Source organism: Xenopus laevis, chromosome 2L (assembly GCF_017654675.1).
Source record: "Xenopus laevis strain J_2021 chromosome 2L, Xenopus_laevis_v10.1, whole genome shotgun sequence".
Taxonomy (NCBI): domain Eukaryota; kingdom Metazoa; phylum Chordata; class Amphibia; order Anura; family Pipidae; genus Xenopus; species Xenopus laevis.
In genome coordinates this window covers 160,163,063-160,188,859 of record NC_054373.1, presented here as the reverse complement: position 1 = coordinate 160,188,859, position 25,797 = coordinate 160,163,063, and the positions used below count along the sequence as shown (strand labels likewise).

Sequence of the window (25,797 nt, the reverse complement as noted above, 5' to 3'; positions counted from 1 at the left end):
GAAGAAGAAGAAGACGAGGTAGAGAGCGATGGAGGAGTAGAGGTGGTGGCAGAACCGCGTGCAATCCGTGGCGGTGACACCAACTCCACTGTTGTTGTTGAGCTACCCATTCCCTGCTTCCCAGCCATTACCAAGTTCACCCAGTGGGCAGTGTAGGTGACATACCTGCCCTGACCATGCTTGGAGGACCATGCGTCAGTAGTCATATGGACCTTTGGCCCAACACTAAGTGACAGAGATGCGGTAACTTGGCTCTGCACATGTTGGTACAGGTGTGGTATTCCCTTTTTAGAAAAAAAATTGCGGCTGGGTACCTTCCACTGCGGTGTCCCAATTGCTACAAATTTGCGGAAGGCCTCAGAGTCCACCAGCTGGTATGGTAAAAGCTGGCGGGCTAAGAGTGCAGACAAGCCAGCTGTCAGACGCCGGGCAAGGGGGTGACAGTCAGACATTGGCTTCTTACGCTCAAACATGGCCTTCACAGAAACTTGGCTGGTGGCAGATGACTGGGAATGGGAACAGGTGGTCAAGGTGGAAGGCGGAGTGGAGGGTGGTTCAGACGGGTCAAGGAGAGCAGAGGTAGAGCAGTAAGATGCTGGACCAGAAGGAGTGTGGCTTTTAGTTTGCCTGTTGCCTTTGAGGTGTTGCTCCCAAAGTGCTTTGTGCTTGCCGCTCATGTGCCTTCGCATAGAAGTTGTACCTATGTGGCTGTTGGGCTTACCAAGGCTCAGTTTCTGACTGCACTCATTGCAAATTACAATGCTTTTGTCAGAGGCACACACATTAAAAAAATCCCACACTGCTGACTTTTTGGAAGTGTGCGATCTGGCGGTAACAGTAGAAGTTGGCGGAGTTGGCGGTATTGGCGGCAATGGCGGGTGCGTTGGCCGGCTGAACACAGGTGCCGATACATGTTGTTGCCCTGCTGATCCCTGCGGGCTGTCCTCCCTGCTTCTTCTAAGTCTTATTCTCCTACTGCCTCTCTGACTCTCCGTCTCTCCATCTGAACTACCCTCCTCTTGCTCTCTTCTACTAGGCACCCACAAAACATCAATCTCCTCATCATCATTCTCCTCAGATGCATCAATTTCTTCTGACACATCACAGAAGGAAGCAGCAGCGGGGACCTCCTCCTCATCACTCATTATGTCCATCTCTATCGTGTTCTCTGCCAGAATTAAATCTGGTGTAAGGTCCTCATCTCCTTCATCTTCTTCTGGCAATAATGGTTGCGCATTACTCAGTTCAAGAAACTCATTGGAAAATAACTCCTCTGACCCCAGTGAAGAAGGGGCACCGGTGGTGGAGGAAGTGTTACGTGGGGTGGCCATAGCAGTGGAGGATGAGGAGGATGTTGTGGTAAAGTTAGAAACGGTAGAGGATGGGGTGTGCTGTGTAAGCCAGTCAACTACCTCTTCAGCATTTTGGGAGTTCAGGGTCATTGGCTTTTTAAAACTGGGCAATTTGCTAGGGCCACAGGATTGCATAGCAGCACGGCCCCTAGCACGGCCTCTGCGTGGCGGCCTGCCTTTGCCTGGCATTATTTTAAAAAAACAACAACAACAACAAAACTCAGTTGGTTTTTCTGGAAACGATAATACACACAGCTCGATGGCGGGTTGAAGAAAACACTGTGCAAATAATGCCTACAAGGTCAACGTATACACTACTACAGCGGTGGATACGGATTACGTAAAATATATGAATGCTGCTTGAAAAAAAGTAACTCAAGTGGTTTTTCTAGAGACGATAATATTATCAATATTTAGACAAAATGTGAACAAGGTCACACAGCTCGATGGCGGGTTGAAGAAAACAGTGTGCAAATAATGCCTACAAGGTCAACGTATACACTACTACAGCGGTGGATACGGATTACGTAAAATATATGAATGCTGCTTGAAAAAAAGTAACTCAAGTGGTTTTTCTAGAGACGATAATATTATCAATATTTAGACAAAATGTGAACAAGCTCACACAGCTCGATGGCGGGTTGAAGAAAACACTGTGCAAATAATGCCTACAAGGTCAACGTATACACTACTACAGCGGTGGATACGGATTACGTAAAATATATGAATGCTGCTTGAAAAAAAGTAACTCAAGTGGTTTTTTCTAGAGACGATAATATTATCAATATTTAGACAAAATGTGAACAAGGTCACACAGCTCGATGGCGGGTTGAAGAAAACAGTGTGCAAATAATGCCTACAAGGTCAACGTATACACTACTACAGCGGTGGATACGGATTACGTAAAATATATGAATGCTGCTTGAAAAAAAGTAACTCAAGTGGTTTTTCTAGAGACGATAATATTATCAATATTTAGACAAAATGTGAACAAGCTCACACAGCTCGATGGCGGGTTGAAGAAAACACTGTGCAAATAATGCCTACAAGGCCAACGTATACACTACTACAGCGGTGGATACGGATTACGTAAAATATATGAATGCTGCTTGAAAAAAGTGACTCCGGTGTTTTTTCTGGAGACGGTAATATTATGGATATTTAGACAGAATGGGAACAAGGTCACACAGCTCGATGGCGGGTTGAAGAAAACAGTGTGCAAATAATGCCTACAAGGCCAACGTATACACTACTACAGCGGTGGATACGGATTACGTAAAATATATGAATGCTGCTTGAAAAAAGTGACTCCGGTGTTTTTTCTGGAGACGGTAATATTATGGATATTTAGACAGAATGGGAACAAGGTCACACAGCTCGATGGCGGGTTGAAGAAAACAGTGTGCAAATAATGCCTACAAGGTCAACGTATACACTACTACAGCGGTGGATACGGATTACGTAAAATATATGAATGCTGCTTGAAAAAAAGTAACTCAAGTGGTTTTTCTAGAGACGATAATATTATCAATATTTAGACAAAATGTGAACAAGGTCACACAGCTCGATGGCGGGTTGAAGAAAACAGTGTGCAAATAATGCCTACAAGGTCAACGTATACACTACTACAGCGGTGGATACGGATTACGTAAAATATATGAATGCTGCTTGAAAAAAAGTAACTCAAGTGGTTTTTCTAGAGACGATAATATTATCAATATTTAGACAAAATGTGAACAAGCTCACACAGCTCGATGGCGGGTTGAAGAAAACACTGTGCAAATAATGCCTACAAGGCCAACGTATACACTACTACAGCGGTGGATACGGATTACGTAAAATATATGAATGCTGCTTGAAAAAAGTGACTCCGGTGTTTTTTCTGGAGACGGTAATATTATGGATATTTAGACAGAATGGGAACAAGGTCACACAGCTCGATGGCGGGTTGAAGAAAACAGTGTGCAAATAATGCCTACAAGGCCAACGTATACACTACTACAGCGGTGGATACGGATTACGTAAAATATATGAATGCTGCTTGAAAAAAGTGACTCCGGTGTTTTTTCTGGAGACGGTAATATTATGGATATTTAGACAGAATGGGAACAAGGTCACACAGCTCGATGGCGGGTTGAAGAAAACAGTGTGCAAATAATGCCTACAAGGCCAACGTATACACTACTACAGCGGTGGATACGGATTACGTAAAATATATGAATGCTGCTTGAAAAAAGTGACTCCGGTGTTTTTTCTGGAGACGGTAATATTATGGATATTTAGACAGAATGGGAACAAGGTCACACAGCTCGATGGCGGGTTGAAGAAAACAGTGTGCAAATAATGCCTACAAGGCCAACGTATACACTACTACAGCGGTGGATACGGTTTACGTAAAATATATTATGGCTGCTTGAAAAAAGTGACTCCGGTGTTTTTTCTGGAGACGGTAATATTATGGATATTTAGACAGAATGTGAACAAGGTCACACAGCTCGATGGCGGGTTGAAAGAAACAGTGTGCAAATAATGCCTACAGGGCAATAATGCCTAAAAGGTCAACTTATACACTACTACAGCGGTAGTAAAATAAAAAAAAGTAAAATAAAAAAAAAAATGAATATTAAAAAAAAAAAATTAAAGTTGGTGCTGGCTGAACTACTAGGAGCAGCAGATTAGCACACCAGTCCCACTCCCAACACTGCTAGACTAATAGCACTGGGCTCTTATAGTAGTAGTAGTAGTAGTAGTAGTAAACAACAAAAAAATAAATAAAAGCAGTCCTTACAAGGACTACTGTATTGCAGCAGTCAGCAGATGAGATCAGAAGCAGGACAGCTGCCCACTGCAGCTACATACAGAGCACTGCAGTAGAAGGTAGATTACTAGCCAGCAAAGCTACCTAAGCTTAAATGTCCCTCAAACCCCTGCAGACTTCTGTCCCTCCAATAACAGAGCAGTATCAAAACGATTACTAGCCAGCAAACTTTCAACTGTCCCTGAAATCACTAACAGGCAGCAGCTCTCTCCCTACACTATCTCTTCAGCACACACAGGCAGAGTGAAAAAACGCTGCAGGGCTTCGGTTTTTATAGGGAAGGGGAGTGGTCCAGGGGAGAGCTTCCTGATTGGCTGCCATGTACCTGCTGGTCTGGGGTGAGAGGGCAAAAAAAAGCGCCAACAATGGCGAACCCAAAATGGCGAACGTCGCGCGACGTTCGCGAACTTCCGGCGAGCGCGAACACCCGATGTTCGCGCGAACAAGTTCGCCGGCGAACAGTTCGCGACATCTCTATGTCAGACTCAATGGCTAGGTTTGAGTGCTCCTCCAGCTGAAAGACCACTAGAGAATATAACTTATGTACCATGGGCATTACTGCAGAGTCACGGATTCCTGATTGGCTCTAGAGAGTATTTTACCTTCAATATCTTTCACTGTTTCCAAAAAACCATTTTTGTCAGCTGCATATATAATAACAACAATATACTGTATACAGTCCATATGGAACGCGCAACCATAAGCCAAAACGCGAACCTGGGTGCTAGTCAAGAAAAAATAAATAGTAATGCAGAATGACAGCCCTCCGAGGAATTTATGACAAGGATTTTGTCACAACCGGCACCCAATACCAGAACAGGTGCCAAGCACCCTGGTCTCGGCTTCACCAGTAGTGTGACCACCATTGGGCTTCGGGAGGAGCCCTCAGCTTACTTGGGTGCCACCTGGACTTAACGAAGGGTAAAAGGCGAGATGTTCTGGCTGGCAAAGGGGCACGGCTGTTAGCAAAGTCTTTTGGGCTGAAGGTCATGGTACAAAAGGATTAGGCAGAAGGATGGTCAGACAGGCTGGGTCGAGGCAGGCGGATATCAGAATTGTCAGGCAGGCAAGGGTCAAACTGGGTTGTCAATCAAGGGGTTAAGCGGGAAGAGGTTTTAGGCAGGCGAGGGTCAGGATAGAGAATGCAGAATAGTCAAGAACAGGCTGGGTCAAACACAGGTAATCAAACAAACAGGATACAGATCAGATGCAAAAGGCTACAGGAACCACAAGAAACCAAGTTCTATCACGGGCATCTGTCTGCAGTCAGAATGGGCCTTTTATAGGGGAAATAATTTGCGCCAAAAACTTGCACATTCGCGCCAAAACGCCTATAAACAACATGCGTCCCCGCCGCCCCACTAGACCACCAGGGCAGGTAGGTTTTTTTTGTGTCAAACAAAAGGTAGGTTTATTAATTCTGACGTTTCAGTTCCATACTGGAACTTTCATCAGGGAGAAACAGTACTAGCGCATAGGGGGTTGCTTATAACAACCTTTTGGTGCCACACAATGTTGCAGGGCAACCAATACACAAGGTGAAACGGTACCACATAGGTAAATGTGTAAACGGTTGAGGAAAAATCATTGTGTGTTAAAGAGTGACCAGACCTTCTCGCCATCACTGTTTCCAACAAACCATTTTTGTCAGCTGCATAAATTATAAATTATAATATATACAGTCCATAAATTAGTGCTGTCATTCTGCATTACTAATAACAACAATATGATATATGTACAATGTGCAAATGTCCCACTCCAAACAATCCCAATAATCAATCCAATATTGTATAAATTCAGCTGTTTCATGCCAGTAAAAGAATATGAAAAAATTGTATAAGAGAAGAAAAACTGTGGTTAAATCAAATCAAGGCAAATCGATAATTACCCAATTCAATTTTACACACCATAGCACACCCGATTCAATCATAGTTTATAGCTTGCAAAAAATAATCCTGTTTACCTTCACACAGCAAGGTAAGTATTTGAAAGTTTGCATAAATAAATGAATCCCATGAAAATGTATTTGCATTGAGATAGTAGCAATGTGATATAAAACAATGCATTGCAGTAAAGCCTTCTATAAACATCTATAAACTTTAGCCATTCCCTTGGTTTAGAAACTAGAATCAGCTGGAATAACCAATAATACCGCCATGTGTGGCTCCCTTTATATGAGCTTCATTCGCTTCTTACGGTATTAAAATACTGCATCCATGTGCTAAAGATAAATGGCATTGGACACACCCTTGATTCTTCCTCTTTAATCTTTATTGATTTAAAATGCACAATTTCACCTCTGACTCCCAATGGCATCCAAGGTGCATGTTTCATGCACTGATCATATTACTATTGCCAGTACAGTACTTGCATTTCCATGTGATCCATATAGACTGGAATGGGTAGGAGAGATGTTTCTTTTAGAAAAAAATCCCAAAGCAGATGCCTGTGCCATTTACCTAAATATGCTTTTACAATACATTATTTGATTGCAGTTTATAGATTGTACTCTCAAAACCGAATAACTAGTGATGAATGATTTTTTTCACCATGCATGGATTTGCAGCAAAAGTCAGCATTTCACCATCAGGGATTTTTTTCGCAAAACTGTAACAACAATTTGTGCAAAAAAATTTCCCCAAGAAAAAATGCTCATTGACTTCAATACATTTGATGGCTGATTTATCAAAGGTTGAATGTTAGCGGGTTTTTAGGTATCTTTAAGAAAAAACTCGAATGTCTAAAATTCGATTGAATGTTACCGATCCAAAAACCGTAATTGAATTTGAATGCAATTTGAATCGAGTCAAGAGGCTATTAACTTCTTCAAATAGGTCAGCGGACCTCTGCCATCAACTTCTACATTAACTCAGCAGGTTTTAGGTGGCGACCTATCGAATTTGAGTTACTTCCAGGGTAGGGGAATGATAAATCTCGGCTTCGAATACGAATTCGAATTTCTTATTCAAATTTGAGTTGGTAGTTTTAAACTCGAAGTTGTGAGTTTGACGAAAAAACCAACTGTAAAATTCGAATTCTAATTTATCATTAAAACCTTAGTAAATCTGCCTCTTTGAAAAAAATTGAGAAAAAACAGCCACTGACTTTTTACAAACTGCTATGAACTCGAAACTGGGACCCTTGATAAATCTGCCCCTAAAAGTTACTTATAAGTCATGTTGGTCTCCTTTTGTAACTAATTGTTACTTGAAGTTCTTAAACCTTTTGCCAACCTTACTGTCCCTTCTCAAGCTGTCAGTAATTGTTACTCATAGAGGAACATGGGGGTCAGATGAATTAGAGGGAATTTTCGAAGCAAAAAAAATTTGAAATTCAAAGTAATTTTTTGGAAGCTTCGACCATCGAATAGGATACTACGATTTCGACTTAGACTTATAATTCGATTAAAAAAAAAGTTAGAATATTCGACCATTCGATAATCAAAGTACTGTCTCTTTAAAAAAACTGATTTCAAAACTTAATTAAACCTGCCGAAGTGCTATGTTAGCCTATGGGGACCTTCTGGACCATTTTTCTAAGTTTTTGGAAGTCGAAGTAAAATCATTCGATTTGATCACTGAAATCCTTCGAATCGTTCGTTTTTTTACTTTGACCGCAGGATACCCAAATTCGATATTCGAAGACAAAGTATTTCAATTCGATGGTCGAATTTCGAAGTATTTTTAACTTTGAAATTTGACCCTTGATAAATCTGCCCCATAATGTAAAAAGGATTTGGGCAAATATCTTTAAGGAAAAAATATAAATAACACGCAAAGACAATGTTATGTGGATATGAAAAAGGTTTAATTTCTGGTCTTGGTTTCTCTTTAATGCAATTGGAGTGAAAAAAATATAGTTGCCCATTTTGTATTTTGCTAAAAAAAAAAAAAGACGCAAATTTGTTGGCGAAGCAAAATGGGGCAGATTTGCTCGTCACTACTAATAACTGGTTGATTTAAATGCAATACATATTCGATGGAAAAAGAAATTATATTTTAGTTCTGATTATTTCATGCAAGCACATGTGGAAAATAATTATCAGAAGGAAAAAGAAAAAGAATCCACAATCATAGCCATAATCAGATGTGTGGTGTTGAAATAAGCACGATTTGTCCTTTTTTTAGATTGTGTTTCTTAGCTATTTATGTCTGCCTTTATTTTACTTGACCTTATTTGTACATTGAGTCCATAGTAAAGATATGATTTTGAAGCATTCGCTTTCAATAAACTTGGAAAAACTCACACAGATAAAGATCTTAAATAAACAGTAAGAAGAAAGGCTGCAACAGCCTCCAGCTTAGCTGCGTTATTCTTGTTAAGATAAGGAGTTATTGGCAAAGATCTTGCTAAAAAGAACAGATGACAAGAGTTTATGGGCAGCTTAAAGGAAAACTATACCCCCCAAACAATGTAGGTCTCAATAAAAACAGCTCATATGTAAAACCCTGCTTCATGTAAATAAACCATTTTTATAATAATATACTTTTTTTTAGCATTATGTGCCATTGGGTAACCATAAATAGAAAATTGCCATTTTAAGAAATAAGGCCGCCCCCTGGGATCGTATGATTCACTGTGCACACAAACATACCAACAAACCATGTTACATGTTATATCACATGAGCCAATTAACAGACAGAGTTCTGTCTTTTGCTTCCACACTTCTTCCTGTTACAATTAGAGTTGTATAGTGATGGGCGAATTTATTCGCCAGGCGCGAATTTGCTGCGAATTTGCGCGATTCGCCGCCAGCGAATAAATTCGCAAAATGCCGGCCTCAAGAAAACGGGCGCCAGCATCAAAAACGAGACGCCAGCTCCGTTTTACTTTTTTTCGCCATTTCGCGAATTTCGCGCAAAATTCGCAAATTTTTCGGCGAAGCGAAACGGCGAAAATTTGCCCATCACTAGAGTTGTAGTATTTCTGGTCAGGTGATCTCTGAGGCAGCACATAGACCATCACAAAATGGTGGCAAGAGATGTAAAAAAGAAGAATTCCTACCATACTTACCGTAATTCTCTTTTCCTGGCCACTCTCCATATTAGCATTACATACGGGGGATTCCCCGTCCCCGCCCCCTGACCAGATAGTCCCTCCCTCCTAAGCCTTTAAAAGGTACCCCTGGAGCACACTCACCTTGTCTAATAAAAAGCATCTGTACTCACAAAAAGGGGTGGGAAATGCTAATATGGAGAGTGGCCAGGAAAAGAGAATTACGGTAAGTATGGTAGGAATTCTTCTTTTTCCTGGCCACTCCATATTAGCATTACATACGGATGTATATAGCCATGTCCCTTAAGCAAGGGGTGGGTAAAAAAAATGAGAAGTAAAATTTCCACTAATATGCAAGGGTTTTATTGAGTCGTAAAGGCCAAGTGAGCTCCAGTAGCAAAGGAATGATTGCTCGAGGAGGACATATCCAGCCTGTAATGTTTCACAAAGGTTCGTGCCGAAGCCCAGGAGGCCACCTCACAGATGTGTGGGGTAGGAACATCTGCCAATGCTGCCCAGGATGTTGACACAGCCCTAGTAGAGTGGGCTCTTAAACCCTCCGGAGCTAGCTTGCCCTGTATTTCATAGGCCTTGGAAATACACAAGGAAATCCATCTACTGATGGTAGAAGAGGCAGCGGCCTGCCCCCTTCTACTCCCAGCTGGAATAACAAAAAGAGTATCTGACTTTCTGAAGGCAGCCGAAACTTCCAGATAACGTCTTAGGCAGATGACTGGGTCTATCTTCCTTAATTCCTCTGAGTTTTCCAAATTCTCCGGAAAAATGGGAAGAGTCACCTCTTTTCTCAGATGAAATGTGGAGACTACCTTCGGCAAGAAGGATCTTGTAGGTTTTAAAGAAACCCTGTCATGAAAAAAGGAGATATGTCCTTGGGCACAAGAGAGGGCTTGCAACTCTCCTATTCTGCAAGCTGAGGCGATGGCCAGCAGGAATAGAGTCTTAAGAGTGAGTAGCCATGTAGATATTGATTCCAAGGGATCAAACGGTGTTGTTGATAGAGATTTTAGGACTAAAGGAAGACTCCATGCCGGAGGAGATTTGGTGACAGGAGGTCGTATCTTTAAGACTGCCTTGAAAAATCTTTGTACTGTCGGGTCTGCAGACCAAGTGGATCCAGATAGAGCTGACAGAGCTGAGGCATGCACCCTAAGGGTCCTATATTGTAGGCCCTTGTCCAGACCTGACTGTAGGAATCCTAAGACTTGAGGAAGGGAGATGTTATCCGAGATATATTCACTGTGTGAGCGCCAGAGCATAAATCTTTCCCATATCCTGTAGTATGTGCGAGATGTTGAAGACTTCCTTGCTTTGAGTAAGGTGTCTACCACCTCCCTGGGGAGGCCTAGTGTGGCCAATCTCTTGCGCTCAACCTCCAAGCCTGTAGGGATAGGGCTGCTGGGTTCGGATGCAGAATAGGGCCCTGGCTGAGCAAGTCCTTCCTCATTGGTAGTGGCCAAGGAGGAGTTGTTGACAACTTTAGGAGCAGGGGATACCAAGGCCTGCGTGGCCAGTTTGGTGCAATCAGAATCAGATCTCCTCTCTCCTGAATGAGCTTTTGAAGAACTCTCAGTATTAGAGGGAATGGAGGAAATGCATACGCCAGCTTGAAGGACCATGTCTGCAGTAGAGCATCTGATCCTACTGCTGTCTGGCAATATCTCCTCGAGAAGAACCTCGGGACTTTTGCATTGAGGTGAGAGGCTAGGAGGTCGCACTCTGGTAGACCCCAATTTCCCACTATGCTCTGAAAAACCTCTCTGTTCAATGCCCATTCGTGGCTTGAGATGCTGTTTCGGCTCAGGAAGTCTGCCTCCTGATTCCTTACCCCTGGGAGGTGTTCCGCCGTCAGAGCAGACAAGTTGCTCTCTGCCCACTGGATTATAGGCTGAACCTCCTGAAAAAGAGATTTGCTCCTTGTTCCTCCCTGCTTCTTGATATAGGCCACCGCACTTGTATTGTCCGTGAGGATCTTCACTGATGATCCCTTTAGGACTCTGGCGAAAGAGAATAGAGCTAGTTTTGCCGCTCGTATCTCTAAGATATTCGAGGGGACATTGGTTTGAAGAGACGGCCAAAGCCCCTGTGCCCATTCTGGTCCCAACCGGGCTCCCCAACCCCGGGATGATGCGTCCGTAGTCAGAATCTTCCATTGAGGTTGTGACAGTTGAAACCCTCTCGCTAGGTTTCTTTCCGAAGTCCACCAGTGTAGGGAATTCTTGAATGATTGGGAGAGGTAAATCCATTGCTCCCAGTCCTTCTGTTCCCTGTTCCATTGCTCTAGAAATAAGGCCTGGGCTGGACGCATGTGCCACCTTGCCCATCTTGTGACTGGTATGGTAGAAGTCATGGATCCCAACAAGACATTAGATCCCTGGCCGACAACCTGTCCTTCGAAAGAGTCTCTGAGGCTAAGTTGACCAGACTCGAGATCATTTGGGGAGGAAGTGAGACTAAATCCTCCAATGTGTTGAACCAGGCTCCTAGATAGACCAGGGACTGGGATGGGACTAGTTGGCTCTTCTCCCAATTTATAATCCATCCGTGGGATCTCAGATAGGAAAGGACTCGATCTCTGTCCTTGATCAGAGTTTTCTCCTCTTTGGCTGATATTAGGATATCGTCCAGGTAGTGCCAGATCGATATTCCCTCCAATCTTAGTTGGGCAATGAGGGTGACCAGAATCTTGGAAAAAACTCTCGGGGCCGTGGACAGGCCGAACGGAAGGCATCTGAACTGGAAATGTCTTCCCCCAATGGCAAAGCGAAGGAAGCACTGATGGGAACTTGCAATGGGAATATGCAGGTAGGCATCTCTCAGATCGATGGAGAGGAGCCAGTCTCCTGGAAGGACCGCTGAATGATGGAAAAGATGGATTCCATCTTGAACTTCTGGATCCTCAAGTATCTGTTTACTACCTTGAGGTCTAGAATAGGCCTCCATCCTCCAGATATCTTCCTTACTAGGAACAGTGTTGAATAATATCCCTTGTTCCTTTGTTCCTGTGGGACTGGTAATATGGCATGCTCCCTTAAAAGCCACTGCAGATAGTGGTCTATGGCTCTTCTTTTTTCCCCCTCTTTCGGAAATGTTGAAGTTACAAACTGATTCCCCGTAGGAACCCTGAGGAATTCGAGACGGTATTCTCTCGACAGGATATCCAACACCCATTGGTCTGTGATGGAAGATCGCCATTGTTCTTGAAAAAGCTGTAGTCTGGCCCCTACTCCAATGGTATCCGACGGATAGTCAGGAGGATTTCTTGCTAGGTTGTGCCTGTCTGGATCTATCGTTTCCCTGAAAAGAGGACTGTCCTCTTTTCCACTGAAAAGGTCTGAACCCCTCTGCAGAAGACCTGTTTTGCTGGTGTCCGCCCCTGAATCTTCCTGAGCCGCGAAAAAAGGGAGATTTGAAGTGCACGGGTTTTTTATCTTTCTTTTCCTGAGGCAAGAATTGGCTTTTTCCCCCCGAGGCCTTGGTTATGACATCATCTAGCCTGGGGCCAAAGAGTCGTCCCCCTTCAAAGGGTAAGGTGCAAAGACTCATCTTTGAAGAGACGTCAGCTGACCAGGTTCTGAGCCAGAGGGCTCTTCGTGCTGCAACCGCAAGGGACATAGATCGGGCTGCAAGTCTAGTCAGGTCTATTGCCCCCTCAGAGATGTATCCGGTCGCCAACTTGAGTTCTGCAAGGCTAGAAGAAATTTCTTGTTTGTCGGCGCCCTCCGAAAGGGCTTTGTCAATGCTTTCTATCCAAAAGGACATAGCTTTGGCCACCGAAATGAGGGCCACTGCTGGCTTACATGCCGCTCCGGCCACCTGAAAGCTCTTCCTGAGGTCTGATTCTGCCTTTCGATCCATAGGATCCCTCAATGCTGAACTGTCATCTATTGGTAGGGTAGTCCTCTTTGCCAAATGGATAACCGCCGGGTCTACGGCAGGGGCAGCGATCAAATCCTTGACATCTGATTCCTTAAAAGGATAAAGTTTAGAAAATCTCGTACCCTGAGATAGAAATGACACTTTTTTTGGCTGACTTTTTCCACTCCGTCTTTATGAGGTCCGAGACCTCTTGGAAGAGAGGAAAAGTCTGACGGCTCTTAGAGGGGTTTGGAAGCACCTTGAGAGATACTGTACCCTCTGGATCCTCTTCTGCTCCCAGGGTCAATTTAACTGCCTTTATGAGAGGAGAAACCAAGGATAAGTCAAAGGAGCCGCTGGACCCCTCAGAGTCCTCATCTGAATCGATGTAAGAATTTGAAAATCTCTCTTGTTGCGATTCCTCCTCGGAGGAGGCTTCCGCTGTGTCCCAGACTGCATCCCTGGACGGAGAGTTCTCCTGGCTATCTTCCCAAACCTCCGTAACTCTGGTTGAAGGAGGAAAGGCTGAACTGCAGAAATCCTTCCAGCAGGTGCTGCAGAATTTTTTGCCCGGAAGAGGAGGGTTGAAACATCCCATGCATTCTGGATGGTGAGAGGAGACAGCAGCGGCTTTGCGTTTTCTAGAAGTCCTTTCTTCAGGCAAGCTGAGGAAGAGAGAGAGAGGACAGCTAATTAGAAAAGGAGAGAGAGACAAGAAAGATAGAAACAACCCAATTGAGGGACCTACCTAGCTTGGGGGGCAGAGGCATTGGAGGCTGAGGAGTCCATGAAGCAAGAAAGACAAAGCCTAGCAGGAGAAGAGAGCATGAAAAAATGCACATGCTTAAGGGCTAAGGATGCCACCATAAAAGAATCTTACCTGTAAGGCTGAGGGGAGAAAAGAAGCACGAACCTTTCCTTGGAAGGCAGAGGGTGGAAGTGAGCAGCACGAGCGCTGCCTTGTCAGGGTCTTTTATACTGCCGGCCCTCTAAAATCCGCCCCTCCAAAAAAAAGCATGGCCGCCTGGAGAGTGCGCCAAGCACAAAATGGCCGCCGCCAGCGCGAGGATGCGCACAGGGAGAGCGCGCTAGGCGCTAATGAGGAGGCGATGCAATCGTATCGACCGCATTGGCCTCTGAAACCCCCTGTGTACCGGAGCGGTCGTCTCCTCCCCATACGAAAGAAAAGATCCGCAGCATGCCAACCACAAGATGGCCGCTGGACAGGAAGTTGACTGAGACAGGAAATAGCACGCGTCTCAGTAGTAAGAGAAAAGGAAAAGGAACTCCTCGTGACACAGGCAACTTTGAAGAGTTACCTCCATGTCACACCTCTCTCAGCAGGAAAAGCAGAGTCGTGCTGTGGTAAGGATGTCCCTCCTGCTTAGGCCTTACACACAGACGTTTAAAACGAATGGGGGGAAGGCATAGCACTCTGCCCAAATTCACCTGTAAAGCTCGAGGGCTTAGGGAATGAACCCAACCAGGAGAAAACCCTCAGGTCAGAAGAAGAGTGAGGACAGAAAGAAAAAAGACAAGGTGAGTGTGCTCCAGGGGTACCTTTTAAAGGCTTAGGAGGGAGGGACTATCTGGTCAGGGGGCGGGGACGGGGAATCCCCCGTATGTAATGCTAATATGGAGTGGCCAGGAAAGAGCAATATTTACTTGAATGTATATAACAGTTTGGGAAGATTCTTTAATGTGCCACTTAATTTGATATAAACTGTAGCTTTAGTATTACCGTATATACTTGAGTATAAGCCGAGTTTTTCAGCATCCAAAATGTGCTGAAAAAGTCTACCTCAGCTTATACTCGGGTCAGCGGGCAGTAGCTGAGATTGCAGTCACTTTTAATCATTCCTATACCAACAGTTCACTTGGGGAGAGACTGCAATATCACACAGCACCCTCTGTTGGTTATATGAAAGAATAACAGTGCGCCCTCTGTTGGTTATATGAAAGAATAACATTGACTGCAATATCACACAGCACCATCTGTTGGTTATATGAAAGAATAACAGTGACTGCAATAGCACACAGCACCCTCTGTTGGTTATATGAAAGAATAACAGTGACTGCAAAATCAAACAGCGCCATCTGTTGGTTATATGAAAGAATAACAGTGACTGCAATATCACACAGCACCCTCTGTTGGTTATATGAAAGAATAACAGTGCGCCCTCTGTTGGTTATATGAAGGATTAACAGTGATGGCAATATCACACAGCGCCCTCTGTTGGTTATACGAAAGATTAACAGTGATGGCAATATCACACAGCGCCCTCTGTTGGTTATACGAAAGATTAACAGTGATGGCAATATCATACAGCACCCTCTGCACATGGTAGTGGGACAATGCACACAGCAATCCGTTTGGCAATTCTCTGTCACCATCAACTTAGCAAAGAAGTCCGGTTGATCGCTGGGGGGGTCGCTTTGGCGGAATGTGCGCTGCTGGGAGACAGGGCTGTAGTTGTGTCTAGGCTTATACTAGAGTCAATAAGTTTTCCCAGTTTTCGTAGGTAAAATTAGGTACCTCGGCTTATACTCGGGTCAGCTTATACTCGAGTATATACGGTAGTTTTAGGGGTATAGTTTTCCTTTAAGATATATATATAAAGAATTCTAAACAAAACATGTTTGCAGTTAAGTAAATGCAGCACTAGGAAGGGGTTTTGTTTTAATGTTAATTATTTACAGTAGCTAAATGCTTTGAGTTGTTGATAAAGCTCACATTGGTACCCACAAATGCTTGTGGCACATTGTGTTTGGGATTACCACTGTCCTTTCTGAGGGTCCATCACCAAGAAAATGGTCTGCATGCATGAACATATTGTGGAAAAAATACAGTTTAATATAAGCTTTATATCATGTAAATGAATGTAAATAATCAATAGGGATGTAGCGAACTGTTCGCCAGCGAACTTGTTCGCGCGAACTTCGACCGTTCGCGTCCGCCGAATGTTCGCGAACGTCGCGCGACGTTCGCATTTTGAGTTCGCGTTCGATTCGAATACAAATCGTTCGACCATTCGACCATTCGAATTCCTTCGACCGCTAAAAATCGAACGATTTCCATTCGTTCGAACGATTGTAAGCATTCGTTCGAACGATTGTAAGCATTCGATCGAATGAAAAGCATTCGATCGAATGCTTCGATCATTCGATTCGAATGAAAATCGTTCGATCGAACGATTAAAATCCTTCGATCGTTCGAATCGAACGATTTTAGCGGGTGTTCGAAGTTCGCGAACGTTCGCATTTTTTGCCGGTGTTCGCGAACGGCGTTCGCGAACACCAAATCGGCAGTTCGCTACATCCCTAATAATCAATTAAAAATCTGTACTCTTCACTATCCCCTTTTCAACAATCTGTCTCTTTACATGCAGCTTTGTGTTGGAGTTGGTTATTATGAAAGCTTTAGCTTTAATACCTTGTTTAGGCAAAGGGAGCATACACCAATATAGTTGCCCTAACTGTCAAAATCTGATGAGAGAGGAATAGAAGAATAGCTTTATTAATTCAGATTATGGCACTGATAATAGTGCTGAATTTGTCATTAATTATATTTAGAAAGATCCTTATTTCCAGGGGATGAAGGGATTATTTACTAAACTCCAAATGCAGAAAATCCAAAAAAATTGTGTTTTTTTAGTACTGTATAAAATTGAATTTCAAAGAAACACAAATATTTCAGAATTTATTATACCCCGAAGATGGAAAAAGTCAGAATTGAAAATTGGGCATCTCAGAACTGCCGAGGTTGCCTTTACTTGTAAGTCAATGGGAAAAGTCCCAAAGATTTTTTGATCTGTGCTGGGTTTCATGCAATAACAACCAAAATTAATATTTTTCACATTTTTTTTTTATTTTTCCCAGCAAACAAAATTTTCCGGAAAATATATTAATAAATAAGCCAAAAAATGGAGTGGAGTTTTTTTCAGAAAATATTTAGATAAATACAGACTTTGATAAATGGTTCTCTAAATGTGTGTTTTCCCAATAATATACTTTCATCCATACATCACCTAGGCTAATTTAAATGCCTGTGTGGCCCAAACATGATGATGACCAAACAAACTATGGCCATCTTACTCTGCTTAATAGAATTAACCATTTCAGGTATATATATATATATATATATATATATATATATATATACACACTCATATATAAAGCACAGATCTCATTTTTACGAAAAAAGGCAAAGTGCAAAGTCCTAGAGTGGAACATATTAAAAAAAAAAACACTCTGTATTCATCCAGGAGGAGTGAAAATGGCACATGAAACAAAACATCCATAGCATATTATTCAGTACACAGAGCACTGTATTTACCAATCATTAAGTACAAGGCTTTTGTGTGCATGATAACGGTGCACTTTACATACTGTGTTGGCTTTTTAGCATAGTGCAAAATTGGCTAGCAGCCCATGAAGGGCTATATGCAACACTTAGGCTCCGAGGGCTGTGACTTTGCAGCCCTTAGCTCTTCTACAGTTGAGCTGAGCCTTTAGTAAATAAGTATTCATATCTGTTGTAAAACTATTTAAATTTAAAATGAATTTAAAATTAACGATTGACGCTCTCCATACTGTATATAGACACAACAAATGCTCTACTTTCATCTTCATTAGTGATGGGTTAATTTATTCGCCAGGCGCGAATTTGCACATAAAAATTCTCCAGCCTTGAAAAACTATTGACCCGGGCAACGGTTCCAACACTGGCGTCAAAGTTTTTTTCGATACTGGCGCCAATTTGATGCCGTTGACGATTAACGGATGCCACTGATTAATGGATGCCGCCGACGTAAATTTCGTGAATTTTGTGGCCATTTTGCGAATTTCACTGCAAATTTGCGAAATTCGGGGCGAATCGAGACGAGACAAATTCGCCCATCGCTAATCTTCATGGCATGCATCCTTAGAGAAAACTGGTGAGAATTTGCTCACATTTTGTTTGTATATCCTGATGCAATATATTGGCTAAACTGGACTATTTGGTGAACTACAACAGTTAATTGGATTAGGTTTTGCATATTTAAGGGCATCTTATTTCAATAAAACAAGGAGGCCAAACTGCAGTGAACCTTATCACTAATGGATTAGAGCAGTGATCCCCAACCAGTATCTCGTGAGTAACATGTTGCTCTCCAACCCCTTGGAGGTTGCTCCCAGTGGCCTCAAATCAGGTGCTTATTTTTAAATTCCAGGCTTGGAGGCAAGTTTTGGTTGTCTAAAAACAGGTTTACTGCCAGACTGAGCCTCAATGTAGGTTGAAAATCCACATAGGGGCTATTAAATGGCCAATCACAACACTTATTTGGCACCCCAAGAACATTTTTCATGCTTGTGTTGCTCCCCAACTCCTTTTACTTCTGAATGTTGCTCACGGGGTCAAAAGGTTGGGGATCCCTGGATTAGAGCATAGGCAGCAGTGTGTAAACATGAATATATATGTGCTTCCATTTTTGCTTAATTGGATTAATCTGAGGATATTCTGTAAAACATGTTTGTGTAGAAACAGAGTAAGGCAATGGTGTTATGGATTAAGACTTCTTGAAAGGGAAGTTAATCCTATAATAGTCCTAGCCTTAATTGGTCATTTCAGAATGATACAGGCATTGTTTGCTATAAGCATAATAATAAGGACATACATATTATTTTCACAGTTACTAATTTGCCTGACACAGGTCCATCTAATGCAACTGCCTCTGGTGAGGATCAGGCCTGGATTTTTGGCAAGGCCACAAAGGCCCAGGCCTAGGGCGGCGAAATTTTAGGGGCGGTATGTAGCCCAGCCGCATCCTAAAGTGTATGGAAAATGCAGCGTTCCCCAAGCGATATGATGCACGCAGGCGTGCACTCGCGCGGGGAGGGGGAATGGTGTGCGCTAGGACCCCGAGGCGTTGGGGCGCCCCAAAGAGAAATACGGCGCTGGTGAGGATCAAGCATCGGTTTACAGTGTATTCCTTGCTACGGGCATCATGGGTTGCATTGGTAAATAAACCCATTTAAGAACATAAAAATTTAATCTCACAGTTTGCTCAGGAGCAGTAACCCATAAACCAAACAGTAGGTAGCATTTACTGGTCACCTGTTTAAAAACAAACATCTTATTGGTTGCTAAATGATACACAGATTGGACTAGTACTTGAGATCTCAAAGCAGGTGATTAGTGCCTATTCCTTATTGTACCTCCTCCTGGGGTACGATATTCAATAGAAGGTTAAAGTTGCAGGGTATAAGGAATGGCCAGGAGGCAGATTAACTGCTCAAAGTGTTTATTGTTGGCACAACATGTTTCAAACCTTTTGGTTCTTTGTCAAGTGTACAATAATTCGTTAACTTGTTACAATGGAATTCACAATATGTTGGAGGGGGAGGGAGACAAAATGGTGGGGATAATGTCATGTCATATCCTGTAGTTCACCTTAAATACTTACCTGCACGAATTATTGTACACTTGACAAAGAACCAAAAGGATTGAAACATGTTGTGATTACAATAAACACTATGAGCAGTTAATCTGCCTCCTGGCCATTCCTTATACCCTGCAACTTTAATCTTATTGGTTGCTATAAGATACTTCACCTGAGCAAACATAGTGCCTTTTATTACATATGAGAGATAATATTTTTATAAATCTGTCATGTAACCTTAGAGACATTGTTAGGGGCCTATTAAAAAATTCAAATTATCAACATTCGAAATTTGTGTAATTTAAGAGTTTTTTCTACTTTAAAAAATATTGAATGTTTGTTTATTTGCTTAATACCAGAGTATGGTAAATTGTAACTTTATAAAACTAAACTATTTGGAGCTGTGAAATATTTATTACATTTTCATTTTCTATCACATTTCCCAATTGCATTATGTGCCATTTGACCCAACACTTAGGGGCCGATTCATCAAGGGTCGAATATCGAGGGTTAATTAACCCTCGATATTCGACTAGGAACTAAAATCCTTCGACTTCGAATATCGAAATCGAAGGATTTAGCGCAGATAGTACGATCGTACGATCGAAGGATTATTCCTTCGATCGAACGATTAAATCCTTCTAATCGAACGATTCGAAGGATTTAAATCCAACGATCGAAGGAATATCCTTTGATCAAAAAAATTTAGGAAAGCCTATGGGGACCTTCCCCATAGGCTAACATTGACTTCGGTAGCTTTTAGCTGCCGAACTAGGGGGTCGAATTTTTTTTTAAAGAGACAGTACTTCGACTATCGAATGGTCGAATAGTCGAACGATTTTTACTTCGAATCCTTCGATAGTCGTAGTCGAAGGTCAAAGTAGCCCATTCGATGGTCGAAGTAGCCCATAAAAACTTCGAAATTCGAAGCTTTTTACCTTCGAATCCTTCACTCGAAGTTAATGAATCGGCCCCTTAATGACAAGGCCAATGGGCAATTGTTTCCTAACAGCATCATCAGTTCTGTTTTCAACAGGGATACAGACGATTAACTGAATAGCTTTAGAACAAAGCATCTCCCACATACAGCAAATGCCTTTTTAAACAAAATAGATTTTTAAACGAAAACATAATTTACAATTTAACATAAGAAATTACAATACGTAATTCAAAAGAATTGATGTCATTGTTTAGTCTGGACATTGCGCTAATCATTTAACTAAATATTATTGATAAATCAGCTTAAAAAGAAAAAGTAAAGCATTATTTCTATTATCGTGAAAGCAATTGGCTGTATAACTCTCTGATAGATTTAGCCATAAAGCAATATAGGACAAATGGTTTTGCAAATCCTCTTTAAAACTGCCACTTTGGATTTAGCTGAAAATTGTTTTATAGCTCATTCTGGGGTCTTCTATTTTCTATTACTGTAGAAGATTTGGCTTTTCACATAAAGGAAGTTAAGGACTCAATATAAAATTACATTAAAGCTGAAAAGTATGCAAACGCTTGAACTGCAATATTCTAATGCTTCCTCAAAAACACAAGTTTAAAAGTTAAATGAAGCATAAAAATTATAGGCTATATTAAAAATGTTTATAGTTATGGCATGCTAAAGCTCTGCAGGCAACATTTGTACCAATATTAGCATATTTATAAATATAACAGTACATTTTAACAAGTATTTTATCATACAGTTGCCATTGGAATCCAGTCTTTGTAACATATGCTATTGCTTGAAGGGTTGTAAGATTTTCAGGGTTCTCATTAAATGTACTTTTTGCTGGCTTTAGATGAGATTGGTGGAAATGGAATGCTGGAAATATGAACAACTATTGATGAGCATCTTTTACTGTAATGAAAAATTCACAAAATGGCAGAAAATTTGCCAAATGCATTGGAGTCAGTGGGCATTTTTCTTGTGCCATATGCACTGGAGTGAATGGGCTTTTTTTCCTGTGTTTTTTCATTCTCTGCAAAGAAACAATCTTTTTTTTTTTCAATGAAACAAAATGCATGGTAGAAATTTTTGCCACGTATGAAAAAGTGAATTTCAACCAAAATCTGTATCAGGAAAAAAAAATTGCCTAATCCTTAGACTGCAGACATTTTTTTTCTTGTATGTGATTTTTGGGTATTGCAGCAAAATGTTAATGCAAAAAAAAAAATCACTAGCCCTAGGAGTCTAGATTCTGGTTGAGTATTGGAGATTTTGAAAGAATCTAACATAAGTGCCGTACTAAAATTCAGTCAAATCCTTAACCATATCCTGGAAAATTATGTTAGTAGGTAAAAATACATGCGCAGTTAGTGGACTGAACTGTATACTGGTGGGAGACACAACAACAACCACTACTACCAAAATATTGTACTACTCTTATATCATGATTGTTTATTAGAGGCTACTACTAAAACCCAGCAGCTGCATATCTACTGTGGGATTATGATCATGACCCCTGATTATAATGAGACCAGAAAGTAGCCAGGAAGCATTTTTTGGGTACTTCGACCATCGAATTGGCCAAATTCAACTTTGATTCGAATAGAAAATACGAAAAGAATATTTGACCATTCCAAAGTACTGTCTCTTTTAAAAACTTCCACACTTCGCCACCTTAAACCTGCCGAATTGCTATGTTAGCCTATGGGGACCTCCTAGAACCTATAGCCAAGATTTGGCTACATTTTAAAAATCGTTCGATCAATCGATTAAATCATTTGAAACATTTGATTCGAACGATTTCACTGAATGGTCGAACGCTTTTTACTTCGACCGAAAGCGGTCAAAAAATTCAATCAATCAAATTTGGCCTATTCGATGGTCGAATTTCGAAGTTTTTTAACTTCGAAATTCGACCCTTGATAAATCTGCCCCTAAATGTGTGTTCAATAAATGTAATGCCTTCCTGTAATTCATGGGTTTCTGGATAACGAGTTTCTGGATAACAGATTCCATATCTGTACGCAAATTAAAGGAATCATAAGATGGCTTCTGTTGTTCAGAAAAGCAAAACATTTTAAATGAATCATGTGACAGAAGTGACATTGTGAAGCACTAATTCTAATGCATACTGTTTGAAGAGATATTTTATCATTTGTATTCGGTATCAGCCCCACAATCAGGGTGTGGTATTTCTTTTTCTACACATATGGCAGCACAGACACAAATTGCCCACTTTGGAGGAAAAAAATGTGCAACAATTGGAGCGGAGTATACAAATGGTTTTTCAAATTGTAGCAGTAGCCCTTTAGGGTGTTGTACAATTATCATAAAAAAACAATTGGTTAAAGGTTAAAAAATGGACATTTCAAACTCATAAGCTGAAACCTTATTAGTAAACATAATTGGGTGTATATTAAGGATTATAAAATTGCAACATTTACCTCTTTCTGGCGATATTTTATTGCCAGTTTTAATCGAGCAAGGTCATTGCCATTCGATTCATCCAACAATCCACCATCATCTCTGTAGTTGAGAATAATTTCCAATTCTCTGGAACTCCGTGTCTGATCTAGAAGATCTTTGGCAAACTGCTTACACTGACTTGACAGTTCCTCGTACTCTGATTTGAATTCATTTTCCACTTTGCTCAACTCTTGCAACTCCCAGCTCAACTGAAAAGCTGTCAAAAATGGATCTTCACTGGATAATGCAATAAGAGAGGGACTCGACAGAGCTCTGTAGATATTTAGCCTGGATCGGGAATGTCGGAGGCTATCCACATCAGAGCCTGAAACACATTCAACACAATTGCACCGAACCTCGTGGGGCCTTGGCACGGAAACGCCCTTTTGTACCAAATGCTTTATGATTTCATAATTGTTTGTGTGAGCAGCCAATATTATTGGAGTTATATCTGGTGTAAATTCTGAGAACTGTTTATCTAGGAGGATTGGGGGGACCTGTAAAAAAATAAAAATGGAAATACATGAATGCCTTTAAAAAGAAGAAGAAATTACTTTACATAATCAAATTTGATTTCTATTAAAAATTACATATCTTAATGTATTTCAGTTAAAATCAAATAATTACTTATATTACAAAGTTTGTCAATAACATCTATACAATGTAGGAAACGTATACCCATAATATATATTTATGTATGCATTTCATGCCTTTTCTATATCATTCATACAATTTTCCAAGAAAATACTGAACAGCAGTAAAACAGAATTTTAAAGGGACAGCGTAAAATTAAAAATCTACAGACAATTTGTAATGTTTTGTTAACAGGAGTAACTTTGAAAACAAAATTACTAGAAATTAGCCATCTTTGCATTTTTTATGGTATATACATAGTATAGTGGCAACACAAATATATCCACCTTCTGTTGTGCCTATCTGCTGATGTATAGCGATAGGTGAATAAATTTGCCAGGCGGGAATTTGTCGCAAATTTACACGTTTCATCCAGCGGCGAATAACAAAACTGCCGCAAATTCGCCAGCGTCAAAAAATGTTGGACACGCATCGGAAAAGTCACTCGCATCAAAACCATCGCACCTCAACACTATTCGGATGCCCATTGACTTTAAAATCGGCTTCAAAATGTGCAATTTGCTGTTTTTTTGCCGTTTCACAAATTGTAGCGGATTTTTCGGCGAAACAGGACAAATTCGCCCATCACTACTGATGTACCATGCACTTCCTGACATGGTGCATCGGTAATGAAATTTTCAAGCATATTTCATCTGATCTGTTGAACCAACTGTATAAGCTGGCACATATGGTCAGGCAGTATAGTTACTATGGCTAGTGTAAGAAACCGATGTATTCATTTTCAAATTTGAGCCATTTTAAGAAAAAAATCACATTGTTCCATGAATTTCTACAAATAAAAAATCAAATAAAAAAAATTAAATAGTTTGAATACTGAAAATTATTGTGGGGGTATTTGCAGTGAATTTCTTGTGAAAAAACACAACCTCAAATTTTGTATAACTAGGCCCATAACTAGGCCATGAAGTAGGAGTTCTGGTTTCAGGCAATGGCACACAGGAGAGCATGACAAAACATCATAAGTTCCTTACCCGCTGGCATTAATTTAAATCGCCAGTGGGACAACATGTTTGTCGTCTATGCTTGCGAGGCAACTTTGGGCTACTATGCCAAGCATATGTTTTCTAACCACAAATTTACAGTAATCCCAGTGGGAAGGGAACTTTGGACTTTTTGTGGACTGCGTTGGAGGATATTAAGTGCAGGCTGTAAAAAAACATCCCATGTGTCAGTACCCTGACAGCAGTGGTCAAAGGTTTCATCTGGAAATCGTTGTAACATCACTGCAGGCATGTAAACTCTTAGCGGGATTAATTAGCAGATAAAATCGTATAACAAAGTTTAGCAAGGCAAAAGAATGTTCCAGCAGACGTTTCAAAAGATGTATTTTTATGAGAACTGGATTAAATTAGTATAATGAAAGGCCAGGTTAGTGCTAATCAAAGCCCATAACATTCCACGGCTAGAATAGGAGCGGCCATGCATGAACATCATTTGCATTAGTTAATATTACATAAATAGCCTGATTTGAATTATTTTGAATTATTCTAGTAAGATGTAAAAGGTTTCAAAACGAAAGCCCACTGTTTTACTACTCAGAATCAGTGACGGGTGAATCACCATAGCCCTTAATTTGGATGCCAAATACTGTCAAATCAAATGTGTCAATGACTGTACCGAGCTATCCAGGTACACACAGGTTCCACCCCAGTGCTTTATATTTGACATAAAATTAAATTTTGCAACTCTACACACACCTGGCCCTTTTGCCACTTATGACGATATTTAGCACTGTTGAATGAAAATGGAATTATTGTATAAAGCCTGTAATTGTACAGGCTGTTTAGGTATGTTGAGCCTTACACCGGCAGTTATTGTAAGACAATTTGGTGCATCAGACTAAATTTTGGTGTGAAAAAATTCACATTATGGGCAGTAAGACAATTTTATCAAAATTTAGCTAACAGACATGTAGGGGGTTATTTACTAAACTCAGAATGGCAAAAATCCAAAAAATTCATGTTTTTTTTTAGTATAAAATCAGAATTTTAAAAAAACCACAAATTTTTCAGAATTTATTATAGCTCAAGGATGGAAAAAATCTGAATCCGAAAATCCGGCATCTCAGACCTGCCGAGGTTGCATATAAGTCAATGGAAGAAGTCACAAAGATTTTTTGATTTGCACTGGGTTTCGTGCAACAATCCGAAGTTTTCAAGGTTTTCAGGCAAAAATCAGAAAAAAAAATTTCGGGTAGAAATTCAGAAAAAATTGTAAAAAATTTTTCAAATTTTTCACGCAAATAGTTTTGTGGGAAAATGTATTAATAAATAA

The 25,797-nt window shown here is 41.0% G+C and overlaps 1 protein-coding gene across 1 annotated transcript in view; it reads right to left on the bottom strand.

The window, feature by feature from the left end:
- Positions 1-25,797, bottom strand: part of LOC108708683 (short transient receptor potential channel 4) — a 144,442-nt gene that overhangs the window by 36,093 nt on the left and 82,552 nt on the right. The window contains exon 3 of the mRNA XM_018247635.2: positions 22,848-23,366. Coding sequence (XP_018103124.1) covers positions 22,848-23,366 — 519 coding nt within the window. The remainder of the gene's footprint in view (positions 1-22,847; positions 23,367-25,797) is intronic.